The sequence below is a fragment of the Xyrauchen texanus genome, chromosome 3, assembly GCF_025860055.1.
Source record: "Xyrauchen texanus isolate HMW12.3.18 chromosome 3, RBS_HiC_50CHRs, whole genome shotgun sequence".
Lineage (NCBI taxonomy): Eukaryota > Metazoa > Chordata > Actinopteri > Cypriniformes > Catostomidae > Xyrauchen > Xyrauchen texanus.
In genome coordinates this window covers 33,368,414-33,386,783 of record NC_068278.1, presented here as the reverse complement: position 1 = coordinate 33,386,783, position 18,370 = coordinate 33,368,414, and the positions used below count along the sequence as shown (strand labels likewise).

Below are 18,370 nucleotides of genomic sequence, written 5' to 3'. Positions count from 1 at the left end.
TCCCGTTACATGTATTCTGTTACTCCCCAACCCCACACACACACACACACGTTGGTGCAGCTATCCTTAAGAGGACTCTCCATAGACATAATGATTTTTCTAGTGTATGAACTATAGATTCTATCTCCTAACCTTAACCCTCACAGAAAACTTTGATTTGAATTATGGGAACACTAGAAATTATCTAATTTGCTTCACCTAGACAGTAATGAGATTAAATATATATATATTTTTTTTTTTTTTTGCTTTTTTTCTTAGATATTTCTCCTCAGAAAAAGACCCTAGTAATTTTGCATGTGTCTGTTTCATATGTGATCTCAACAATGTCAATGTGCTCAAATCCCAATATCCCAAAGTCAGAAATTTTAATATGAACTTAAATTCTTCCAAGACCAAATTATGCCATGCTATTTACATATGTTTTTTTGTTTGTGCCATACTAATATTTTGTTCAGGTTAATTTGTGTCTATCAATATTTCTAAAAAGTTGATATTTAAATAAAGCATACGTGAGAACTTCAAAGTACCCTGAAGTATGAAAAAGCAACCTGTGGGCACACACACACACACACTAATCTTTTTGGCCCAAATCAGCCAATGTGGTGCAATGTGTAGAAAGTTATTCATTGTTTCTCACACACTTTCCGAATTATATTTATGTGCATTAATTTGAACTAACACACAAACCTGTCCATTCACCTGAAAAAAAATATTTATATTCCACTGATATTCATGCAAACAAAAACATGCTAATATTAAACTTCAAGGAAAAGATCTGTATATGTTGGCACATGATGTGTGTCTTGGCAAGTGATGAGTATGTATATTTAAGTAAAACAGAGATTCCGATAACTTGGAGGGGGCACCCCATACACTGACATGAAGGATGCATGTGAAGGCCTTCCAACAACAATGGAAAAATCTGATCCTGACATCAACTCTCCACACACATGCACAGTACCGCCGCTCTCTACACGCATACTACGCAATCTTTGTAGTGCACCAACATCTTACCCTTAAACGTTATTCAAGGACCCGAAAGCAGTTGCGGAACACAGAAGATCACTTCACGCTCATATCGCTCATATCACGCAAACACGCCCCGAACTCTGCATAGAAAACTGCATCAATTTGGCACAGACTTAACTCACTTAGATAATTTGGTGAATCACAAATCTGCATGAAACATAAACACAGCTCATGTGAACATAAATCACCTCCAAATCAGATTTACTGCTACTGCATTTTTAATTCTAACAACCACAAAAAACATTTTAATTACTCCAACCTGTGACAGGCAATGATCACAAGTATTCATTTAATATATTCAAGATGCATTGAACCCTCAAGGAAAAATTTCCTTCTTCTGCCCTCGTGAGATGCCTCTGACAATGATCCCAAATCACATAACACCATTTTTGGTTATGATGATAATATACACATTTTTGAGGTGAGAAATGGCTAGCACCATTGGAATGATAATAATAATGTCCTATTACCATATCAAAAAACATCTCACTACAAACCTGGAAGGAAACTCACATTTTAAATGAGAACCAGCTTCTTGAGCACTGACTCACTGCTGAATTAAGCCTGTGATGCTCTACTGCCTTGAACAACAAACTCAAACAGTATTTTAGGCAAGCATTTGGAACAAAAACAATTGAAACAATTGAATCACTGAGACAAAAAGATAGAAACTGAAATCATTTGAGATAACCAGAAACGTTTTGGTTGTATAGAGTGCAAAAAATAAAACATTTCTTACTCAGTATTTTCATTTGGTTTTCCAGTAAAATATCTAAAGATTCCTAAAACAAGATACATGTACTTGAGAAGCAAAATTACACATCTTGTTTCTGGAGAAATCTAACCAAATTAGTTATGTTTATATTTAAACAAGAATAAACAATTGCAATTGCTGTAAGAAAAATACACTTAATTCAAGGGAAAGTTATTTCATTTTTCTTAACCCATTGACAAATGTATCTTGTTTTAAGTATCTTTAATAAAACATTACAGGAAAACAGCTGAGTAAGAAAATGACTTTTCAGAGTATGTAATGCTTCATTTGTACAAACAGTGGTTAAAACGGTCTCTCTACCTCTCACTGACTCTCGTTACCTGCTTTTGATGTCCGTCTTCGGATTCTCATCTTTGGAAAGGATGGCCATGAGTAGTTAAACGGAGAGTCTGAGTCGGAGTCCATGTTTTTAATTGTCCTCAACTGATCCGTTTCGAGAGCACATAATAAGATATCAAAAGGCGTTAAATGAATGCAGGAGCTTGAGAATACCTTTCCAAAAACTAAGAATCCACAGATAAGCATTCAGGAGATAGTACTGACGAGTCTATTTGTGTTCGTGTGTGTGCAAGAGAAGGTGGGCTCAGTCTCGACACTGTATACTCCCACTTTTTTGTTGCAGGCAGAGTCAGGACTCAGACTGGACCTGGGAGAGCACGACAGAGGGATTTTCAAACTAAGGTGTCTGTAAGAATCTAGAAGGTCAGCCAAGGTTTAGGAATCATTAACCATACACACTAATAAAACACCATGAGGTCCTGGGATGCAAAAAGAGATGCATGACGACACACACACATCCCCTCATTCTTTATAAACAAATAATAGAGAAAACTGCTCAATTTAAATGTTGAATACATTCATGATGCATATTCTAAATCCATCTTTACAGGCAATTCACAAACTTCTCACTGGCAGGAATTAGTCACCTATCACCTCAGTTTAAATAAACTGTTTATGTGTGGCACGAAAAGACATGCAACATCCATTCATTCATATTTTAACAACAATCAATAATCAGTTACCAAGTGTTTCAAAACAACATAATCCAGAACATGCACTCAAATATAATAACAACTGTACAAGTCAAAGACTAATTCAGTGCTGTGTGTTTGTCAGAATTTTCCATTTGACATTTAGATTGGGAACAAAAATCTGTACAATAAGCCAGCCAAAAAGTATCAGAACATTATTACTGCCTGAGAAGCCTTCAACTTGACAAAGAGATGCTACATCTTATATTGATCTGATGTTATTGTGATAACACAGTGTAATATGAAAATTAGTTTGAGAGCATGCATGTCCACGCAATACAAAAAAAAAAAAAATCTGAACCCTTTACAAACTAAACTCTACATCAAATCAACCCACACAGGCTCAGCCCTATACAGAATCAACACGCAAATTCAACCATAGACTCAACCCCATACACACTAAACCCTTCTCAAACTCAACCCTACAAAACCCACCCCAACACAGACTGAACCCCACAGAGACTCAACCCAACCCAAACTAAACCCCACAGAGACTAAATCCTACAAAACACAGATTAAACCCAACAAAGACTCAAACCTAAAAAGACTCAACCCCATACAGACTAAACCCTTCTCAGTCTCAACCCTACAAAACCCACCCCAACACAGACTGAACCCCACAGAGATTCAACCCAACCCAAACTAAACCCCACAGAGACTAAACCCTACAAAACCAAACAAAACACAGATTAAACCCAACAAAGACTCAAACCTAAAAAGACTCAACCCCATACAGACTAAACCCCACACTGAATCAACCTTGTACAGACTAAACCCAAACAAACTCAACCCCCACACTGAATTAACTCCCCACACACTTAAACTCACAAACTCAACCCTAAACTGACAAAGAATGCACTGGTACCACTATTTCTCTACTGATCACATTCCAATTCTATAAAACAAATTTTATTTATTTTATTCATTTTAGAATTTCAATACCTCATTGTGTAGAATTATTTGGGGGTACTATTTTATATGAAAAGAAACACAATCCTCTAACCACAATTTTTTCAATATAAATGTGTAGCCTATTAAGAAAAACTTATTTGTTAATTTTAACTAGTCTACTGGATATTGCAGCAGCAAAATTGACATTGATTTAAATGAAAGTTTTCATTAGAAACAATCTCTGCACATTTTGTTTTCCAACTTGTACAGGATATGAACTAAAACGGATTCAAATCTCTTTTTAGTTTACTTTAGCTGTAACCCGATTTAAGTCCACTTCTCATTCAACCAATATTTTTTGTAACCCATATTTATTATATAATAATAATAATAACTATTATTATTATTATTATTATTATTATTATTATTATTATTATTATTATTATTATGTATTAACTTTTAGAACTTGATTAAACAATAGTAATATACTGTATATTCAGTAATGCCTTCTTAACTTTAAAACCCTTTGGCTTTTATTTTGGCAGAACACTCCAAGAAGTCCTTTGAGTATGTAGCCACACAGACTCAACCCCACAAACTAAACCCTACACAGACTCAGTTCTACACAGATTTAGCCCTACAACTTAACCTTATACAGATTCAACCCCACAATCTCAACCCAAAACTGACTTAGCCCTACAGAGACTCAGGCAACTCTACAACAACTAAACCCTACACAAACTCAATCAAACACAGAAATCAACCCTACTCCCAATCAAACCTACACAGACTCAACTCCACATAGACTCATCCCTACACAGACTCAGCCCCACAAACTTAACTCTACAAACTCAGCTCTACAAACTCAACTATACACTTAATCAATCCCACACAGATTTAACCCTATACAGACTCAACCACACACAAGCCCAAATCTACAACCAATCAACCCACCTCAAACTCAACCTTATACAGACTTAACCCCAAAAACTAAACACTACATCACATCACTCCAGCTCCTTTAATAAATCTAAGTCAACTAGCTAACATCCCAAAAAGATCATGTGTGTGTCCTCCAGCGGCAACATGTGCTCCAGTAATCCAAACAGCAGACTCGCTCAGTCCACCAAAAGTCTCAAAAGGCAGCAAGGAATTTCATTTGAGAAAACACAGGACAGAACTTCTGTAAATGAAATGATGAGAGTGCTGCAACCAAGTGAATGTTTGTACTTATGGGTGTCTTTGTCTAGCTCTCTATAGAAAACTCTTTGTGAAAACGGAATTCCTGATAGGTGAGTGAAGGCAAGCAAACAAAATGTTTCACTTATTGTATAAGCCCCATATTTTGTTGCTTTTTCTTATATCATCATTATAAATTCCATTTAAAGAGAGACCTTTAAAAGGGTTTGCTTCTAGTTGGCCTGATCATTTCTTTGGAGTGTGACTGTTTTAGTCTCTCATGAAATCTGGGCTCCATCCCCAACTCTCTCCACCCTCAGCTGTCTCCAGAGTTTTTAGTGGAAAACTGTCAGTGTGTGTGAGTGTGTAAGTTTAAACGAGAAAAGGGGGAGTGATGGTTCAGTAAAGAAAAAATATAATGAAATGGATTGCACATGAGAGTGGGTGCATGGTATGAATGATGAATGGTGAATACATCTTTTGTATTAAAGTGGCTATATTATATCATTTTAATGAGTAAGCAGCAAGTAATTATTTAGCAGACACTTTTGTCCAAAGCGGCTTATAGTACACATATTGCAGGAACAAGTGCCTAGCTCAAGGGTACAATAATGACAGACATAGTATGCTCCTTGCCAGTTTGTTTGTGCTACTGTACCTTTAAGGTTGATATATGTAAATTACCTATATTGTGACTATGGCTATCCTCTTCGTATGTGAAATAAGTAGCTGTTTTGGCTGAATAGTTTAAAAAAAAAAAATCATGGTGGATTGAGGAGGAAGTTTTTTGCAATGTGAACATTAGGGTGTATAATCAGTATGTTCTTATTAAAGAAGAGTAGAACCTAGTCCATGTGTGGAAGAACTCAGCTCAGATATTGCCGAAATCTGCTAATTGAACAAGGTAACTGAGAAATCAGTGGGGGCATTTGATTTAGAATGTGGAACACGTTCTTTGGGATGGGCTGAATTGTAAAGCATCATCTTAAATGTCAGCTTTTGTGCAAGTTCAAAAATCTAAGCTTGTTAACATTCCTGCCTCCACTTTACAGTTGAAACTGTGAATGTGTGTGTGTGTGTGTGTGTGTGTGTGTGTGTGTGTGTTGGGTTGGGTTGAAGGGGCCAATTGCATTTAAAAAGAAAAAAGCCCCATCGTCTTTTCTCTTGCCGAATCATAAATCTCTCCTCCTCTAAAAGGAAAAAACGAAATTGCTGCATTGCTATGCTGAGAAAGACCTAATTTCCTATTTAAAAGAGCAATAACAATGTCTGAAAATCAAAAGACATTAATTAATCAATCACATTTTTCCCCTTGAGCACCAAAATGATAATTAATGATTTTATCAACACTGAACAGAAGCACTTTTTCATTCAGATAGACAGTGCTTTCAGTTGCCAGTGCCTGCTCCTATTGAGTTTGCACATGTAATGTAACGTAATGTAATGGTTGGACAGAGTTTTATTAAAAATACAAGAGGTCTGCTCTGAATGAACATGGTTTTGCTCTAACCTTAAATGAAACATAAACCCATCCATTCTTTGGCCAAATTAATGCAACTAAATTAATGTAAAATATAATTTTTTTATCATTTAAATTAGGCTATGTCAGTCCAAAAAGAAACCACAATAAGAACATTCATGATGTCTATACAATGAGCCTCAAGCGGAGACACAACATCAACAATGTTTACTTATGAGGAGCTGCAATATTGCTCATCTACCTGCCACTGTGGTGTGCGGCCTGTAAGATGTCTTTAAATGACATACAACATGAAATGATAAAAGAAAAGTCGTCAATGCACCAGTCTGATCGTGTATTCAGAGGGTCATTGGCGCTTTGGTACTCACACATGCTGCGTGAGACTGTTTTTTTTTTTTTTTCAATTAGTAGCCACAGGACTAAATTGTCTCCATTTATAGACAATTTGAATATCTAAGCTCTTAGAGATAACTTTGTAACCCAACAATTCTTGATCGTGAGTCTTCTGGGATATATTTTTTTGCGATGCATGACCACATCAGCAGATGCTTCTAATGTTTGAGTGATTTTTCTAATTCTTTCTAATGTTTTGAGTGAAGTCAATGTAGCTCTAACCCACACCTCTAATTTCGTTTTATTAACTGGATGCTAGGTTTGTCAACTCCTGACTCTAAGCTTTTCTTGGCATTAGTCTAGGGGTTGTCATACTTTTTCCAACCTACACTGTGAATGTTTGAACGATGTATTCAATACAGTGTGTACAAGAACAATACAATTGTTTGTGTTATTAGTTAAAACAGGTTGTGTTTGTTCATTGCAGTAACTTACAGTAGATGAGGATCAAACCAGATTTTTTGAAAAATGTATACATTAATGCAAGTAATTCAAAAGTGTTCACATAATTTTTCTTGCCACTAATATATATATATAAAAACTGGGCATTCACCCACCACTGTGGCTGGTGGAAAAAAAAGTTAATTTCATACCCTGACTGTAAATCATTTCATATTCTAAGAGGGCATTTACATTGTCTTTAAGACACAACAGCAAAAAAAATCTGGTTAAATACTAAGGGTCAGAGAGAAGGTTGAAAATGGTCATGGAAATTTAATTCAGATTGTTTTTGCTTCAAGAGACCTTAAATAACATTACAAGTGGACCTTTGAGAGAGGAAAAAATATGCGTATGATCTGATCCCATTAAAAGATCCCCCACCATATTTCATCAATCTTGTATTTACATAAACAAAACAAACACACTCACACTATAGCTGAACGAATGAACACGTGAGTAAATGGACGGAAGTATGTACCTGCATTAAATGTGTTTAAATCCTCTTCCTCTTCATCCAGACAAAGAACAAGCTGTTCTTCAAAGACCTGAAAAACAAAATGAGAAAAACACACTCACAGACCACAATTCAACCATTTTAAAGAACAAAAACAGACCAATATAAGAACCCAGGGATGAACATCTATCCATTAGCAAGCTGAAACAAAACTCACAAGCATGAGGCAGTTCTGAAAAAGACCATTATTGATGTTCTGATTTCAAGAACTGATTTATACACACATCCACACAAAAGCACAAGCAAATAAAATAACTACACTTACATTATCCACAAGGGTACAGTCCTCAATTCTCAGCAGGCCGTTCAGATCTGAGGAGCAGAAATAAAAAATACAATATGAAAATTAACTTCCACTTGTAAACAAAGGCCAAACTTGGGTAAATTACAAATGGACACATGTTCTCAACAGATAAAAAAACAAAAAAACACTGGGTCTCTTTTACTAATAATTGCATGTATTTTGCGTACTTATACGCACAGGAAAAGTTCTCATGAAAAGAACAGGTGCATATGCACGTCAATTTATTCTTACACTCCTTCTAATGTTAATTAATTTGGATTATTAAAAATGAAGGAGTGCGTGCCCAAAGTTAATAATTTGATTAAAACACACCGCTCAGCACTACCACATCTGTACAGTTGCAAATATTTAGGGAAAGTTCAAAAGGCCAAAAAACATCACACCATAAAACAGTGCAGTCAGAGATGGGCCTACGGGACAGACAAGGCAGGCAATTGCCTGGGGCCCAAAGCTGGTAAAGGGCCCCCCACGCAAAAAGAAAATGGGTAAAAAATATTTTTAAATATTTTATTTATTGGGGGAAAGAAATTATTCAAAATCATTGAGCTCTTGAAACATTAAAAGACATGTACGTGCTCAAGCTGACACCCCTGGGCAGGCCATGGACCAGGGAGTTGATATGGTCGGAGAGATGCGGGAAATGTGGCTAGAGATGTTGAACGCGTCGGCAATGCTGATGAAGGTCGTTGCTGACTTGGAGGATCTTGCTGTGATACATTGAATGATCACTGCCATGGAGGTGAAATTTACTGATGTGGTCACAAGAGTGGGGGAAGTCGAGAAATTGATTGATTATCTGGAGACATCGGAGAGGGAATTAACAGCCAATCCGCTAGCGACCCAGGTGGATTTGGAGCATGTTTGGGAGAAGTTGGAGGACATGGAAAACTGTAGCTGGTGGAATAACAACCATATCATAGGAATCCCTATGGGAGCAGAGGGACAAAATATGGTGCAATTAATGGATGGGCTCTTTTCGAGTCTGCTCGACATAACAGGCCATAAACTGTAAATCTAGCAAGCTCACAGGGTTCCGGCTTGGCAATTCGCTGAGGGTTACAGGCCCAGATCAATTCCGACCAAATATCTGAGATCATCCAATAAAGATAATGTGTTACATGAGGCGAGGTGTAAAGGAAGTCTTTCTTGGAAGAACAACAGCATTTTCTTGTTCCCAGACTTTGCGAACTCGAAAAGAGAGAAATGTGATCGATTCAAGGAATTTAAGAAACATTTACATCAATCGAAGGTCACTGTGGCAGGGCGGAGGGCGGGGCCGGGTCGTGATCATACACACCCGGTCCCTTATCAGCCTAATCAAACCTCCGAGAGAGTGTAGAGGAGTCAATGGAAAGGAGGCGAGAACCGGCTTGACTATGTAAATAATATTTTAATGATTAACTTAAAAAACAACAAACACACATGACGGACATGTCCGTAAACTATCTCTATCTCGCAGTCAGCCTTTATCCCTCTCGGAGGCTTGATTGGCCTGATAAGGGACCGGGTGTGTATGATCACGACCCTGCCCCGCCCTCCACCCTGCCACAGTAACTTTTGCGCTGATATTCCCAGCCAAATTGATAATAGATGCTATGGATGGCTGTAAAACATTCACATGCCCTCGGCAAGCGATGTCCTTCATAAAGTCAATGGGTTAAGTCATATTGTGGTGCTCAAGTTGCAATCGAACTGAACAGTTCGCTTGACAGTTTGAAGATTCTGCGCACTCTTTTTTTGCTGGTTCCACCTAGTGACTGGGATTTATTTTGTAGAGCAACACACCTTCGGGATGGTTTTGTGGATGCATCTACACGCTCTCTGTGCTTATTCCGCCTATCAGCTAGAGTTTATTTTGTGGACTATTTCTGGCAAAGTCATTGGAGTGAATAAGTCATTTGCTTACACTCATGTTGCAGCCGAGTGGGCTGGATCACTGAACATCCGCTTGACAGTTTGAGGAACCTGCAAATTGTTTTTGAGGCGCTTCCGTCTAGTTTATTTTGTAGAATAACACACCTCCAGGACAGTTCTATGGATGAATCTACATGCTCTTTGTGTTTATTCTGCCTATTGGCTGCAGTTTGTTTTATAGATTATCTTTTGCTGTGTAATTCTGTCTCACAAAATGTGTATAGAAATACCGGATTTGAGCACTCCCACAGCAAGGTTGTCGCAGGGCCTGTCATAGGCGTACATGGATTGTTTGAGTTTGGAGGGATGGAGTCCAGTTGGCGCTGTCGTGTGCGGGGTTAATGCGCACATTTTTCTTTCTTTTTTTTAAGGGATGTTCGGGGTTTGATTGTTACACCAATGTTGGAATATGGTCTTCATAATCTTGTCTTTGACACACAATCTATGTTTTCTTATGTGTCAAAATGTCAAATGTAATATGAGTGGATTTCCTCTCACCACGTGGAATGTGAATTGGTTGGGGCACCCCATAAAAAGAAGGAAGGTTATTTCTCTTCTTAAGCGTAAGAGATAGGGTAGGCATTTTTTATAATGCTGGCTCAAGTAAGAGCAGGGGAGAAATCACACAGTCTAAAACAGAGTTAAAGGGGTCATGACATGAGAAACCAAATTTGCCTTGATCTTTTGGTATATAAGAGGTCTTTGTATCATTAAAACGTCCTGCAAGTTTAATATTTTAAGACGTCCTCCCCATTCTAAACGAATCATTTATTTAATCAAGCTCAAAATACAGCTCGTTCTGGATTCATGGTTAGAAGTGACGTGTCGGTTAGAAGTGACGTAACAGCGTTTGCATATGACCGCCTCCAGCACAAGATAACTACGCTTTAAGCGCAAGACAGCTACGCTCATTTCAGTATCGCCGTGCGCCTCACAAGTGTTCAGTCGATGGACAGCGAGCTCTGACAGAGACTACTTGTGCACAGGAAAATTACGATGCCACACAGATGTGCTGTTCCTGGCTGTGGTCAAACAAAACCTCTGAATAAGCTGCCGAAAGATCCAGACGTCAGGGAAAAATGGATGCAGTTTATTTTTTGCGGACGTTCCAGTCACGGCAGTGTTAACTTAAGCGTTTGTTCTGTACATTTTAAGGATGACTGTTTTGAGAACAAATCTCAATATGATGCTTTCTTTGCCAGAAAACTGTTGCTCAAAGATAAGTCCGTGCCGACTATTCTGGGAACAACGACGACGCAAACTGTAAGTAGGCCTAATCTATTTTAAACTTTAAACTACTTTTTAAAGCGCAATTTCATTCATTATGAATAATCACAGTGTTTTTACTTAGTTTACTTGCATATTGTTCTGGCTGGGGGCGTCAATAATTGATACATAGGCACTGACGTTAGCCAATCATAACAGTGGGCGTTAACACTGAAGTCTTAAATGGAAAACGCCCCAAAACAGACTGTTTGAATCAGAGGATGAGAAACAGGGTGGGAAAAGGTCATAAATCACTAGATTTTAAAAGTTTTTCTTAAAAAAAAATATATTAATACTATAATTGCACCTAAGGGAACATAATAATACAATAAAAAAAACCATGTCATGACCCCTTTAAGATAAATTAGGAAGAGTCATTATTGTTTTAGCTGAAATTCAGGGACAAAGTCTTAATGATCAGGGCTTTTTTATAGATCTTGAAGGGATGTTGCAAGCCACTGGCACCCCTAATGATCTAATATTGAGAAGAGACTTTAAATGGACTCAGTCCTTGATCATGAAGCAAATAAGTGCAAGTCCCCAGAGCAACATTGATGCTTCATAATGTGTGAAAAAATCTTGGTCTTACAGATATTTTGAGGCTTTTGAACCCATCTGGTAGGGACTATACATTTTTTCATCAGTCCATAAGATTTAATTTAGAATAATTTTTTTTTTTTAAATCGAAGTCCCTCATTTCATCTGTCGTTGATTGCTCAATTGGAAACATTTTAGTCTCAGATCATGCCCTGATGTATTTAGAGATGTTGCCTCATATGAAGAAAAGGAAATCATATAGTTGGCACTTTAATGTATCCCACTCGCAAAATCATAAATTCCAACAAAAGCTAAAGGCTGAAATCAATGTCTATATGGAGACCAACTGGTCCTCATTATCCTCTGTGGGAGAGGCTTGGAAGGCACTTAAGGCATTTCTTAGGGTCCGGATTATACAGTATGCTGCTTTCACCAAAAAATCCAAAGCACAAGAACTCGTGGAATTGACAGGGAGTATTAAAAGTGCCAAGGCAGAGTTGAAGTGCCAAATGTCGTCTAATGGCCTGATTGAAATACAGATATAATACACATAGACATAATAGTTTTGGCTATTCAGGGCAAGACAGTCATACTTTGAGTCAGGGGAAAAAGCAGGAAAAATCCTGGCTAGATATATATAAAACAGAGCTAGTCTTTTTCTATAATTCCCCTCAGTGAAATTTGCAAGTGGTGAAATATTTACCACAGCCACTGATAGTAATAATCCAGGGCCAGATGGCTTTGCCGCCAAATGTTTTAGATTGTAAGCTATAGTACTTGCTCCAGTCTTGCTAGAAGTTTATCTGGAATCATTAAATAATGGAAAGCTGCCGCCAACCATGACAAGCTCAGATTAGTCTGATTCTTAAAAAGGACAAAGAGTGTAAGCGTTACCGTCCAATGTCCCTGATCCAGCTAGACGTTAAAATATTGTCAAATATTTTGGCTAACCGATTAAGTAAAGTTAGGACATCTCTTATACAGTGAGGAAAATAAGTATTTGAACACCCTGCTATTTTGCAAGTTCTCCCACTTAGAAATCATGGAGGGGTCTGAAATTGTCATCGTAGGTGCATGTCCACTGTGAGAGACATAATCTAAAAAACAAAATCCAGAAATCACAATGTATGATTTTTTAACTATTTATATGTATGATACAGCTGCAAATAAGTATTTGAACACCTGAGAAAATCAATGTTAATATTTGGTACAGTAGCCTTTGTTTGCAGTTTCAGAGGTCAAACGTTTCCTGTAGTTTTTCACCAGGTTTGCACACACTGCAGGAGGGATTTTGGCCCACTCCTCCACACAGATCTTCTCTAGATCAGTCAGGTTTCTGGGCTGTCGCTGAGAAACACGGAGTTTGAGCTCCCTCCAAAGTTTCTCTATTGGGTTTAGGTCTGGAGACTGGCTAGGCCACGCCAGAACCTTGATATGCTTCTTACAGAGCCACTCCTTGGTTATCCTGGCTGTGTGCTTCGGGTCATTGTCATGTTGGAAGACCCAGCCTCGACCCATCTTCAATGCTCTAACTGAGGGAAGGAGGTTGTTCCCCAAAATCTCGCAATACATGGCCCCGGTCATCCTCTCCTTAATACAGTGCAGTCGTCCTGTCCCATGTGCAGAAAAACACCCCCAAAGCATGATGCTACCACCCCCATGCTTCACAGTAGGGATGGTGTTCTTGGGATGGTACTCATCATTCTTCTTCCTCCAAACACGGTTAGTGGAATTTTGACCAAAAAGTTATATTTTGGTCTCATCTGACCACATGACTTTCTCCCATGACTCCTCTGGATCATCCAAATGGTCATTGGCAAACTTAAGACGGGCCTTGACATGTGCTGGTTTAAGCAGGGGAACCTTCCGTGCCATGCATGATTTCAAACCATGACGTCTTAGTGTATTACCAACAGTAACCTTGGAAACGGTGGTCCCAGCTCTTTTCAGGTCATTGACCAGCTCCTCCAGTGTAGTTCTGGGCTGATTTCTCACCTTTCTTAGGATCATTGAGACCCCACGAGGTGAGATCTTGCATGGAGCCCCAGTCCGAGGGAGATTGACAGGCATGTTTAGCTTCTTCCATTTTCTAATGATTGCTCCAACAGTGGACCTTTTTTCACCAAGCTGCTTGGCAATTTCCCGTAGCCCTTTCCAGCCTTGTGGAGGTGTACAATTTTGTCTCTAGTGTCTTTGGACAGCTCTTTGGTCTTGGCCATGTTAGTAGTTGGATTCTTACTGATTGTATGGGGTGGACAGGTGTCTTTATGCAGCTAACGGCCTCAAACAGGTGCATCTAATTTAGGATAATAAATGGAGTGGAGGTGGACATTTTAATGGCAGACTAACAGGTCTTTGAGGGTCAGAATTCTAGCTGATAGACAGGTGTTCAAATACTTATTTGTAGCTGTATCATACAAATAAATAGTTAAAAAATCATACATTGTGATTTCTGGATTTTGTTTTTTAGATTATGTCTCTCACAGTGGACATGCACCTACGATGACAATTTCAGACCCCTCTATGATTTCCAAGTGGGAGAACTTGCAAAATAGCAGGGTGTTCAAATACTTATTTTCCTCACTGTACATATAGATCAGATGGGGTTTATTCGGGACTGTAGCTCTTCTGGTAACATTAGGCGTTTCATCAATAAGATGTGGTCAGTGGTGAATGATCAGTCTCCGATCGTTGCCATCTCACTTGACACCAAAAAGGCCTTTGATATGGTAGAATGGGATTATCTTTTTAAGATTTTGGAAATGCATGGCTTCGGGAATACTTTTATTGGATGGATTAAGTTACATTATAGACAACCGGTAGCAGCGGTACAAACAAATTGATTAATATCAGATTATTTTACTCTTGATAGGCTCTTTCCCCATTATTGTTCTGTCTTGCCCTGGAACCGTTAGCAGCGATGATAAAAAAAGGAGGAGGATTTTCCAGGGGTGATGGTGGGAGGTGTGGCACATAAGCTTTTCGCAGATTATATTTTATTATTCATCTAGTACTCTGACCGCACTAGATCTATGTTTTGCCTCAACAGAATAATTAATTCCATATCTAAGTTCTCAGGATACAGAGTTAAATCCAAAGCTTTTGCTCTGTCAGCGTACTGTCCAGTAACAGCTTTTCAGCCGGGCACCTACCAGTGACCCAAACAGGGCATTAAGTATTTGGGTATTTTATTCCCAACAAATTTGTGTGATTTAGTTAATTTAATATTGACCAATTAATAAATAGGTTTGATCGATGTGGGCAGGTGGGCTTCATTACATTTATCTATGATTGGGAAGGTTAATGTTATTAAAATTAATTATATTCCAAAATTCAACAACCTGCAACAATCTCTCCCTATAGATGTCCCCCTATCTTATTTCAAGCAATTTGATAGCATGGCGAAGTCCTTCATTTGGAATGGTAAACGTCCCAGATTACATTTCAGTAAGTTGCATAGGACGATTGACAAATGTGGGCTAGGCCTTCACTAGATTTTGTTTTATTATTTTGCATTCAGTCCCTGCCCTGGTTTCGTATTAAAAAGGAAGTTCTTGCCCCTATTTCGCCATTGCAAAGCCTTTCTATCAAACTAACCGGAGAAGTTAAGTTACACACCGCTATCTCACATTTGCACTCTGTATGGACAAAAGTGTCCAGAGTGTTTACTTTGGACATTTATTTAAATGTAACTTCGAGCATATGAATGAACCCAAAATTATGTATCAATAAGTCCCCTTTCTGCTGGACAGAGCGGATTGAGAGGGAGGTTAATACACTCTGTGACCTATATGAGAGTGGAGTGTTTAGATCCTTTGAAAATATGGGTTCAATATTTTGGGATTCCCAGGTCTCAATTCTTTAGGTATTTACAGTTGTGCCACCTGCTCTGTACTATTTTTGGGAGTAGCATACACCCCCCTAAAGTGGCAGATACTCTGGGAGTGGAGATTACTGCTTTTGGAAAAGGTCACAAGGCAGTGTATTACTCCCTGCTAATTCAGAGTCTGGGGGATGGAGCTTTGGCTTCTCTCAAGAGATTATGATTTATGAGATTATGGTTATGGGGTGGCTGTGGCTCAGGTGGTAGGGTGGGTTATCCACTAATCACAGGTGTTGGGCCTCATGTATTTAGATACAAGACAAAGGCAGGCCTAACACAGTCGTAAAGCCTGACTGAGGCCCACAAAAACAATAAATCTCATTAAAAAATAAATACAAAATAGTCATAAATCTTACTGATAAAAACCTTGCCAAAATCAAACAAAGGGAGTACATAACCGACTACAAATCCCAAGAAGCCTTGCTCACTTTACAACTGTGTGAAATTCCAAAGGATCGAACTCTCAACTCCTATTGGATGAAGCGCTCAACAGAACGCACCTCAACTATAAATGTCATCAGGAGTAGAAATACCTCGAAAATCATTCTGTACCTTGCTTCCAGTGACTTTGTCTGCCGTGCGTAGACGCAGTCATCACTGCTCTCAGGTGTTCCCTCGTTGCACAAGGAAGTAACGTACGACTTGAAACAACCACGTTGGACTATTGTGTATTTACGCCATCGCGGATGAGACCGGCACACTGCATTTATCCATTAAAGGACCAAAGGCTGTGGGACGGGTTACGAGCCGTTCACCGCATCTCTGAGTGATAAACAGTTGCCTTCTCTCGCACGATTGCGAAACCGGCTTCAGCGCCGCCACTTTATTATCTCTCTCTCTGTCATACTACACACACACACACACACACACACACACACACACACACACACACACACACTTGGCTAGTAGATAACTTTGTGATAAAGTTCAGCTTTGTCCTCAAGTTATTGTACAAGCATAGACACACGATAAACGGGCAGACGCCATTAACCGGCTTCTCTCCGCCCACATTCATGGCCATACTCTCAAATGGAGTGACCATTGGGTTCTTGGTCACCACTCTTACCAAAGCCCTTCTCCCCCAATTCCCCAAAATGTTTTTGTTGCCTTCCCCAGACCTGTGTCTCAACACAATACTCTCTCTGAGCTCTGAAGTCAGTTCCTTTGACTTCATAGCTTGGTTTTTGCTCTGATATGCATTTTCAGCTGTGAAACTTCATAAAAAGACACATGTGTGCCTTTTCAAATTGTGTCCAATCAATTTAATTTACTACAGGTTGACTCCAATCAAAGCGTAAAAACATCTCAAAGATCTGAATTCTTAAGTCAATGTAATGTTTCAGTTATTTACTTTTTATTTTAAAGTTATCAAAATTCTTCTTTTTTTTTCCTTTGTCATTACGGGGTATGGAGTGTAGATAATAAAATAAAGGATTTAGCATAAGGCTGCAACATAACAAAATTTGAAAAAATGATGGGGTCTGAAAATATATATATATATATATATATATATATATATATATATATAAGAGAGAGAGACAGATTTCACGTACAAATATGTGTGTGTGCATGGTTAGTTAATGCAACCCACCAAGTTGAAGAGGAAACCATGGTGAGCAATGACAGGATGTGTCTGTACATTAAAGTCATGGGGTCACAGATGCTAAACCTTCCGGGGCTCTTGCGGTCAACACATCTAGCTGGCAATCTCTCGGTCTCGGCTCCAAACTCTAGTGTGCTACCTATGTAGGCAACATTTTAAGGCAACATAGGTGCACTCCTGACGTGAAGGCTGTTCTAATAATAGGTAGGCATCGTAATTACACTCCTTCTTAAGATATCTTGTTTTAACCAAATTCTAAGGCAGCATTGCATATGGCAAAAGCGAGATATATAGCAAGTTGTTTTTAGCTGTAAATGATTTAATAAAGTGAATAGGAATGCATATTGTATTAAATCTATCCCCTTACCCAAATCCCAACCCTAAACCTAACAGTTAGTGGAGTAGAAATGCAATCATAGAGGGAAAAAAGAACCTCTTTTTGCGAAAGCCATTACTTCCTGGTTTCAACAAACATAGTTCTCCCACATTGCTGAAGCTTTCAGTCATGCCACAAAAGGTAAACACACTTGAACCTAGGCAAAAATGTCTAATGGGAGATGGTGCTTAATGGCATAATGGGAACGACATTTGGAAGTAACATGCAAACTGTGTGGTCATGTTGTTGGAAACATCTTTCTTCAAAGAATATACACTGAACATAACTTCAAATCTTCTGTGTAACTCTTAATAAGTTAAACTGTATGCTGATTATTTCACTACCCCTCCCAAACATACAGTGTCTCTCTCTCCAGCCCACCCAGAAGACATTTTTTCCTCATACTGGACATGTTTGGGAAACCAGCCGGAGGTCCCTCACAAAGAGCACTCTGTGTGTGTGTGTGTGTGTGTGTGTGTGTGTGTGTGTGTGTGTGTGTGTGTGTGTGAGAGTGCGAGTGAGAGTGCGAGTGAGAGAGAGAGAGAGTGTGTGTGTGTGTGTGCATATTTCAGTATGTGTACACATCCCACATTCTACCACAATGTCCTCCTAAGTGAGCCAAATTCACCTAATGTACTCTAACAACTCTGCCAGACCTAACTCACAGTGACAGACAGACAGACAGACAGACAGACAGACAGACAGACAGAGACAGAGACAGAGACAGAGACAGAGAGAGAGAGAGAGAGAGAGA

At 38.8% G+C, this 18,370-nt stretch overlaps 1 protein-coding gene across 7 annotated transcripts in view; it reads right to left on the bottom strand.

Moving 5' to 3' along the window:
* Positions 1 to 18,370, bottom strand: part of arhgef28a (Rho guanine nucleotide exchange factor (GEF) 28a) — a 109,798-nt gene that overhangs the window by 47,971 nt on the left and 43,457 nt on the right. For 6 of the 7 annotated variants that reach the window (XM_052102222.1, XM_052102174.1, XM_052102199.1 and 3 more), the window contains exons 8-9: positions 7,999 to 8,045; positions 7,698 to 7,764 (exon numbers count right to left, since the gene is read on the bottom strand). In XM_052102222.1, the coding sequence (XP_051958182.1) occupies positions 7,698 to 7,764; positions 7,999 to 8,045 (114 nt within the window). Of the gene's footprint in view, positions 1 to 2,124; positions 2,355 to 7,697; positions 7,765 to 7,998; positions 8,046 to 18,370 lie in introns of those variants that run through there. The other variant, XM_052102214.1, reaches the window with a different exon arrangement.